At 33.7% G+C, this 9260-nt stretch overlaps 1 protein-coding gene across 1 annotated transcript; it reads right to left on the reverse strand.

The window, feature by feature from the left end:
• Positions 1 to 3624: 3624 nt before the first annotated feature.
• LOC104248131 (transcription factor RHD6-like) lies at positions 3625 to 5902 on the reverse strand. Its single transcript, XM_009804327.2, has 5 exons — positions 5184 to 5902; positions 4590 to 4694; positions 4431 to 4496; positions 4274 to 4339; positions 3625 to 3998 (listed from the first exon to the last, which is right to left on the reverse strand). The coding sequence occupies exons 1-5, from the start codon at positions 5820 to 5822 to the stop codon at positions 3876 to 3878; spliced, it is 999 nt and encodes a 332-aa protein (XP_009802629.1). The 5' UTR covers positions 5823 to 5902; the 3' UTR covers positions 3625 to 3875.
• Positions 5903 to 9260: the final 3358 nt, after the last annotated feature.

Consider the following 9260-nt stretch of genomic DNA (forward strand, 5'->3'; position numbering starts at 1 on the left):
TAGAAAATGACCTTATAAATGACTATAATAACCTCTTAAAAATTGAGAAAAACTATTGAAAAATTCGGTCTCGTATTAATTAGCTTAATGACTGTGATGGTAATACAAAATTCCTCCACCTAAGTATAGTGAATCGTAAAAGAAAAAATAGTATTTCATTCTTCAAAGAAAGTGATGGTAACTGGATCAATGACCCAACACAAATCCTTAATCACACATCTGAATTTTTCCAAAAGGCTTTTCAAACTGATCATATAGATACACCATAGAAAAATACTCTTAATCCACAAACTTATTTTGATAACAATAGATTTCTCAGAACTAGATTGTCCATTGAAAGATATTGAAGTTACTCGTGTTATTTTTTCATTTAAGCCTTTTAAGGCTCCGGGCCCTGATGAAATTCATCTTTTTTTTAATCAAAAATATTAGCATGTGGTTAGAGATTCTTTTTTAACTTCGTTTCACAATATTTTTAAAAATCTCTCAATCCCAGAAACTCTAAACTCTATCTACATCTGCCTCATTCCAAAATTTCACAATGCGAACAATCTCAATAATTTTTGCTTTATAGGTCTTTGTAACACTATCTACAAGGTTATTACTAATATTATTGTTAATAGAATTAAGCCCTACCTTGATAAGTTGATTGGCCCCTATCAATCTAGTTTTCTCAAAGTAGACGAACTAGTGACAACGCCTTTATTATACAAGAGATTATTAACTATTTCCAAAAATTAAGGGTAGCCAGGGTAAAGTCCTCTTAAAAATGACCCTGAAAAGGCCTTCGACATACTTGAATGGTCCTTTATTTACCGTGCCTTCCTTTATTTCAAATTTCCTCCATGAATCACCACACTTATCATGAACTGCATCATCAGTTCTAGAATTGCTAATTTAGTTAACGAGTCCAAAATAACTTTTCATCCATCAAGAGGTATTGGACAAGGCGACCCTATGTCACCATATCTCTTTATACTTTATATGGAACTACTCTCTAAATATATAAATCACCAAGTTAATATTGGACTCTGGGATCGTAAAGCTCAATCCCATCGGTCCATCAATCTCTCACCTATTCTATGCGGATGATTTAACTCTTTCAGCTAATGTCAATTTAAAATCAATCCACACCATAAATCGAAGCCTTCATTTCTTCTCTCAAATATCTGGACGAAACAATACCAAGTCCAAAATTATCTTTTCCGGGAATTGTGACCCTTAAACCAAAACTCACCTCGCAAATATTCTCAACATCAAAATTAGTAAATACTTTGGTAAATACTTGGGATTCCCTATTCTCTCTTGTAAACCTAAGGCCTCTGACTTACACTTCGTCATTGACAACATGAATTCTAAGCTAATTAGTTGGAAAAAAAAAATCTTTCAATTACGGGGAGAACAACATTCGCTAGATCAACTCTCAACTCCATCCTAAACCACTCAATGCAATACTTTCTACTCTCCTTCTCCATACTTAAACAAATCGACAAGATTCAAAAAGATTTTATCTGGAGCACTACCACTTTGGGAAAAAAATCCTCTACACCAAATGGGTTTCTGTTACCCAAGCCAAACAAGTTGGGGGCCTATGCCTTAGGAAAGCATCAGACAAAAACATCGCCTCACTTGCCAGTCTCTCTTGGAGACTCTTCACCAACCCAAGCTCTATATGAGCCACCACACTTATTAGCCAATACATCCATAAGAGAAATCTGACCTCTCACTCCTTCATTTGGAACAACATTCTGACAGGTTGGAAAACCTGTAGTATGGGTCTTGAATAGGTAATTGGTCCATGAAAAATTAATTGTTGGTTCTCTGCATGGATACCTAATCTCCCACCTCTAGATACTCTAATCTAAGGGCCGATGAATCAATCAGACCTATCTCTTAAAGTCAAGAATCTTTGGATAAATGACCATTGGGATCTTTCTAAACTATCCTCTGTACTTCCTTCAGACATCAAGAATAGAATCCTCTTCATCAACCGCATCAGTATCAATAACACTAGAGATACCCCAATTTGGGCTCTTACTCCAAATGGTATCTTCTCTACCAACTCTGCCTACAAACTTATTTCCCCTCCACCATCCACAAACTATAAGTTTTATTGGATTTGGAAACTAAAAACACTCCATAAAATTGAATTCCTTCTCTGGCATTGCTCCCATAATTGACTTCTCACTAAGCAATATCTCTATCACATTTGCATTAACATAGACATTATATGCTCAATTTGTAAAGGTGCTGAGGAGACCCTTACTCACATTTTCTTTGAATACCCTATAGCCATAAAATTTTGGAATGATGCACACCTAAACTTCCTTACATTAAATCACTACTCTGAGCACTGGCTCACTTTGCTCAAGGACACAAACATTAATATGCATCGTTTGGGTATCTCATGGGAAGAATTCTTCCCATTTGCTATTTGGAATCTTTGGCTCAATAGATGTAATAACTCTTTCGACAATCTATGTAGCCAACTGTCCCTAGATACGGTTATCATGCGCTGTAAGGAATATAAATATTGTACCAACTCTTCACGTTACACCCCTCCCACTTCAACCATTATAATAAAGTAGCTCCCGCCCACAACAGCTTCCTTTAAGCTCAACATTGATGGTGTCTTTAAGAATAAGTATAAGAAATGAGGCATTGGCGGAATCTTTAGAAACAATCATGGGGATTGGATTCTGAGATTTTGCAATTTAGCATATGTCTATACTCTTGCTTACCCTTAGAACTAGGCTGCAATTAGCCTCTGAAAAAAATTTCTTAGGTTTAGAAATTGAAACTGGTGCTACAGATATCATTCGCCTGCTTGGAGTTCACACTGGTTCATTTTATACTAATTTGGGTACTGAGTGCAGGTCACTACTGAAGAAACTGGGGAATCCGCCGATCCGGCATAACTTTAGGGAAGGAAACGAGGTTGCTCACTTTTTGGCTACTAAAGGATCCAAGCAAGCAAGCAACAACTCACTGTCTCTTTGGACACAACCTCCTCCTGCCTTTTTGAAACTTGTCCTTGAAGATAAAATCGACTCTACTAGCTCTAGACTTGTATCTACTAATGTTTTTAATAGCTTGGCTGAACTTGAAAATCCTTTTGTTACTTGTAATTCTAGTATTAACAGCACTATGACTGTAACTACTAGTGATCCCAATGGGACTCTAGCTTTATGTAATCGTATTATCTAATGAATGAAGATTTCGTATTCCTACCCAAAAAAAAAAAGCTTGTTAATATAAAATATATTTATTTTCTTACAATCGACTTTTGTTTTAATTAAAAATATTTAATTTTATAATTATACTTGTGCAATCAAACATGAAATTAGAAACTACGCTGTAATTACACTTTATATGACAAACAAATAAGTTTTGTAATTGTTATACGGTGCAATTATTAAGAAGGTAATTACACAATTTTGTAACTAGACCATATATATAGTTTCCAAACAAACCATTAGCTTATCCATTGACATGCATTTATATAAATCTTGGTTTTGTCCCAATTTGTCAACCACCTTGAATTCTTGTACTTCCTCATTACACCTAGGGATTTCTTCAGTACTTCAAATATGAGAAAGCTAAAAATTGAATTTTGGAAGACTGTAATGAAAATAGCCAGCTTCTTCCATAAATTAACCTAAATTTCACTCCCTATATTACACTGATGACTGAACTTTAAAAAAAAAAAAATGACAAATTGAAGAAGACGATCCAAAAAAAAGAACACTTCTTTTTCAATGAGCTGTTTTTTCTTTTTCTTTTTTCCAACGACTTATTTTGGAATCTTTTAATTCTAATACATGATAATTAACAAACGGAAAACTCCGATACTCCTTAATCTTAGGTTTTATCGATCATTTGGAGCTTGAGTTTCTGTCTCGTTGAGTCGCAAGGATAGCATCAATGGCATTTTTTACTTGAGAAATGTCTGGAGCTTTTCCACCTTGTGTAGGCCAAAATTCATCTGTTGCCAACACCTATAATAATAACAATAATAATGATAAGATCTTAATTAACTTTTATTACGGTATGACGAATTTTATACTATCATGTTACATAAGAAGTTTTTACATAAAATAATTAATAAAAAATAATGAAATTAGTTACCTAGAAATCAAGTTACCTACTACAAGATATGTTAAAAATATAAATTATTCTTACATTGCCCGTGTATACAAGTTAAATCATATAAAAGGAAAGTGACTCTTTAGAGGACAAAAGCACAAAAATAATTAGGTTTATAAGTATTCACCTTCACTTGCACCTGAAGAAATTTGACGTAACTAATTGCTTTCTCTAACATGGTGACCAAATCAACCTGCATTAATATAAGGAATTTGCCATATGATTAAGTAACCTCCAGAATTATAAATTGAGAAACAGTAATTAAAGGAATTAATTAAACCTACCTTGGAACCATTGGGAACAAGTTCTTGCAATATCTTAAGGCGTTCACTGATCCGTTCTCTACGATTCTACAAACAGACATTCCTTTTGTCCTTAAACACGCAATTCCAAAAGAATTCAAGCTTTTAAATTACTTCAATATTAATTAGGAGTTAGCAAACCTTGGCTGCAATACTCTGTGGATCCTTTGTAACAACAGAAGTATTTGATTTGGCCTTCTTTGAACCCCCGGTGCATTGCTTCTTATTAGTTTGCATGCTCTCTTCCTGCATTAAATCCATCTCTTTGTATGTAAGACTACTATAATTATCACTATATATTGAATCATAATCATTATGAAATTGGTGATAATAAAATACGATCATCATTTTGGTGAACAAAAAGAAGATATGTAAGTGCCTACTATTACTAATATAATTATAGATGATGGATATTTCTAGTGGGAAAAAAAAGGGTAGCCTGGTGCACTAAGCTCCCACTATGTGCGGGGTTCAGGGAAGGGCCGGACCACAAGAGGGGATGGATATTTCTAGTGACATATAGATGTTGTGAGTTTTAAGTTGAGAATGTAGATCTAACTCTATCTATGTTATATTATTTGTGCACTAACAAAATATAATATTTCTACGTTATTTTTTTTGACAACAACTGGTAAGTACTTTTTATAACAAACATAATTTGGTAACATGAAAAATAAGAATAAATAACTTGGTATAACAGGTGAAATGAGTAATTAAGGTTAGATATGAAATTACCATGCAAGGGCGCTTATTGAAACGTGATTCCTCTCTCTCTAAGTCCTCAACAGTTGCATTAGCCTCAGAATTTAGCCATCCAAATGGTATCGCATTACTATTCCCATAGCTATTGGCTCGTTGAATATTCTTGGAATTCTCATTAATCAATACTCGAGGACTAGTGTTGCTGCTACCCTTAGAAGTAAGGGAATTCTGATTATAATTATTACTACTATTATTGTACTGCAAATTATTATCTTCCCAAACTGAGCACTCCACTTTATTACTACTCATTCTTGGATTTGGACAAAATCTTTCACTTTGCTCAAAGCTTAGCAAAGAACCATTTGCTGAATGCATAAAATTACCACCATACCCTCCTTTGAAGCTAATAACAGAATGGCCATTGGAATTGGAACTGCTGGGACTGGATAGTGAAGAAGAACTGCTTATAGCAAAATTCTTGGCTATATTTGGACTTGTTTTCTCTGGATTTTCAAAAACTGATTTTGGAGGTTCTTCATTTATCCCATGATATAGCTCTGGGGAGGAATGATCATTCATTCCAAATTCACCTTCATAATATTCATAATTATCAACTAAGCCCATTTTTGTGTCATTCATAATATGTTCTTTGGCTAACGCCGCCATAGACATATCTGAAGAAAATAGCTAAGCTAAAGTTAAGTTGCTAGCTAGGTCTAAATTTTGGTTGTTTCTGGCTTTTTTGTAGTAATAAAAAGGTGCAATTGTCTTTATTGAAACAAGAGTGAGACTAAAACAGAGTATATATAGATAGTACATAATAAATTATTTAAAACAGTTTGAGATTGATAATAATTAATTAGCTGGCAGAAGGTGACTAGAATTGAATGAGAGAAGTGATTAATGTTACAAAAAAAAAAAAAAAAAAATGGAGAAGTCAGCAAGACCTTCGGCGTTTCTTTCGCAAAACCCACGTCTCAGATTCCAATACAACACATTGTTAAAAGTCTAAATTTCTGGAAAATGGACATTGTTTTCTTGAGGGCGTTCTTTCCTACCTACCTTCCTTCAAACTTGAGAAGCCAAGCTACGGCACGTGGATCTTCATATAAAATTATATATCACATTCTATGGAGGTGTCTAAGCTAAACGAGCCAGCTAATTAAGCTAGTGATGGATTTTACATATACTTTCTCCAGCCTAGATTGGTTTGGAAATTCTTCTAGGATTTTTTTTTTGTTTTATTGAGATATACTTAACATGCAGCCAGATTCACTTGGAATTTCTTGGTCCGACTGATCCACGAATACTCGATGCCAAAAAACTACTCTAGTTACAACAGCAACAACAATATATCCAGCGCGATCCCATAAGTAGGGCATAAGCTGAGGAGGGTAGTGTGTTGTCAGACCCAGTGGCGAAGCTAGGAATTTTCACAAGGTGTTCAAATTTAAAACAAATAAAAACAATAACCGATAAAGGGTGTTCAGTATGTGTTATATACCTCTAAAACATAATATTTTACCTATATATACAGTACAATTTTTCGACGAAGGGTGGTCAATTGACCATCCTTATGACCATGTGGTTTTGCCACTGGTCAGACCTTATGTCCTTACTCCTACCTCGTGTTGTTTTCAATAGACCCTCGCCTTGCGGGGTGGGTGGGGTGGCGGAACTACTCTAGCTAGTTGTAAGGTAAATATTGGTTATACTTCTCGCTCGTACTTCTGAGTTTTCAAAAGTTTGGAACCTTATTACCTTATCGTGAATGCGTGAATTTACATTATTACAAATCATTCACGAAGGTACTTAGTTTGAATTATGACAGTTAAAAAAGGAAAATCGACGTATAAACATTTGATTCGACGCAAACAAAGTTTGGACGGTCGAAGTGAAGAGATCGTTTTCTAAAGTACATTAATGAAAGTTTTCTCTATTTAAAATAATTGATGTACATTTGTCTTTCGTATTTATTTTTGAGTGCATCCTAATGTTGCTTACATTATATGGTTTATGTATAGAAAACAACGTTTTAGACAATTATAGGACTAGCTATACAACGTATTCCAACGTCGTTGATGATCCCTTTTGTTGGGATGCTAGTACTATAGGTTTTACAATTAGTCATAAGTTATATTTTAAATTTCATGCTTCCACTCGGATACTATCTGTACATGTACACAATTAGTTTGGATCAGTCAGCTTGTATTATTGTTTAATAGCATGCAGCACCAAGTTGACGATCAATTATTCAAGTCGTCAAGTGAGGTTGCATGGAATTTCTTTCCAATAATTGCTAAAACAATTGGCCTGAGTTAGTTGCAGGAAAGGGACGTTTTGTCTTAATTGATCTTGGACACAACTTCCATTTTTGTTGACTAACAGTGCCACTCTTATTTCTACTTCTTAAAATAACCATGGAACTCTTACTATATATATACTCCATATGCTTTAAAAAGAATAAACCACCTTTTACTATTTGAGGAGTTAAATAAGGTTTTCTTTGATCATATTTTTTATAAATAGTTTTTAAATTATTAATTATTGTGATTTATATTACTTTTTATATATAAATTTTGTTTCGAAAAATCTAAAGAATCTAAATTTGAATTCACACAGAAAATTAATTAATTTGATCCTCATACTCCGAAAAGGCTCAAACAAATTAAAACGGAGAAAATAGTAGTTATCCTGACACATTAATTATGTGATTACTTGCATTTTTATCATATATATTGACATTGTAAAAATATTTACATTATTAGAGCTCTTTTAACATGAGTTGGTTATTGAAAAGAATTACATCATCACAGCATATATAGAACTTAAACTTTTAGTATTAGCTTTAGGAAAATTATAGGAAAAATTGACGGAAACGCACTACGTCTCTTTCTACACGACTTGGCAAACTGTACTTCACAAGTGTGCAAAGTCGTTATAGTACTACTTCTTAAGGTAAGTTCGAGATGTCGACACTAACTAAGAGAGTTAAAATAGTAAGATCTAGTCAGTTTTCGGACTGGTAATTTAAAACTAATCAGTATTTGTCAAGTCATTAAAAAATAATCATTATTTTGCTGCAACAGAGACCAGTCCAGCATAATATACTGGAATTCGGTGCACCTATGTATAAACTTCCAGCATATTATGCTGGACCAGTATACTTTGCTGGCTCCAGTATAATATACCGGAGATTGGAGCACAGGTGCTCCAAACTCCAGTATATTATGCTGGACCGATATATTATACTGGAACTTCAGTCTAATACTGGAGTATTTTTCCGGATTTCGAACAGTATTTTCATTCAGATTTATCTTTACATGAAAAATGGCTAAATTTCGATTACTTTTGAAATTGTGGTTATTTTTAAATGACCACTTGTAAATTTGGCTATTTTTTTATTTCTCCCGCTAAGAGATGGTTGATAGTATTAAATTAATATTGGTTAAGTCATAAAACAGAAATAAATTAAGCAATTTCTTTTCATAATGTTTTGGCAAACCCGATGAAGATAGTCATCCACATGTTTGTGTGTATTGTCACAGACAAGAAGAAATGGGGAATGTGTAAATCAAAGCTGGCATTGGGAGATGAGCAGAATTCCTTGTCTCAAGGAGATTATGTTGTGTTTTAGGTCTAGTGCATTTAATTTAAAGGCAGTAATATCCTAATACTATATGTAGTATAGTTAAAACCCCATGTTCCCAGTGGTGGAGCTACATTAAAGCAATGGGTGATATTCCTTCGTCGAAAACTTACGCTATTTTATTAGATAAATTTTTTATTTTATGTATATTATTATATGTTGACTCCTCTTGACTTTTTGATATATCTAATTATTTATATTTTGACACCCCTTGATGAAAATTCTGAATCCGCCACTGTATGTTCCTTTTTAAACCTCCTGAATACATCTTATCTGGGCAGGTAATATGTACTAATATATAAATCCCTTATCTAATAAACAGCTAATTAAGCCTCAATGATTTACTTAACTGAGATTAGATTGGCCTTGGCTAACATTTAATGAAGTCGGATCCCTTTAATCCTGCTCTTTTAACATGGGCTGCTACGTGTCAGCACATGGACAGAGACATCTTTAGAATT

This window comes from Nicotiana sylvestris, chromosome 2, assembly GCF_000393655.2.
Source record: "Nicotiana sylvestris chromosome 2, ASM39365v2, whole genome shotgun sequence".
NCBI classification, from domain to species: domain Eukaryota; kingdom Viridiplantae; phylum Streptophyta; class Magnoliopsida; order Solanales; family Solanaceae; genus Nicotiana; species Nicotiana sylvestris.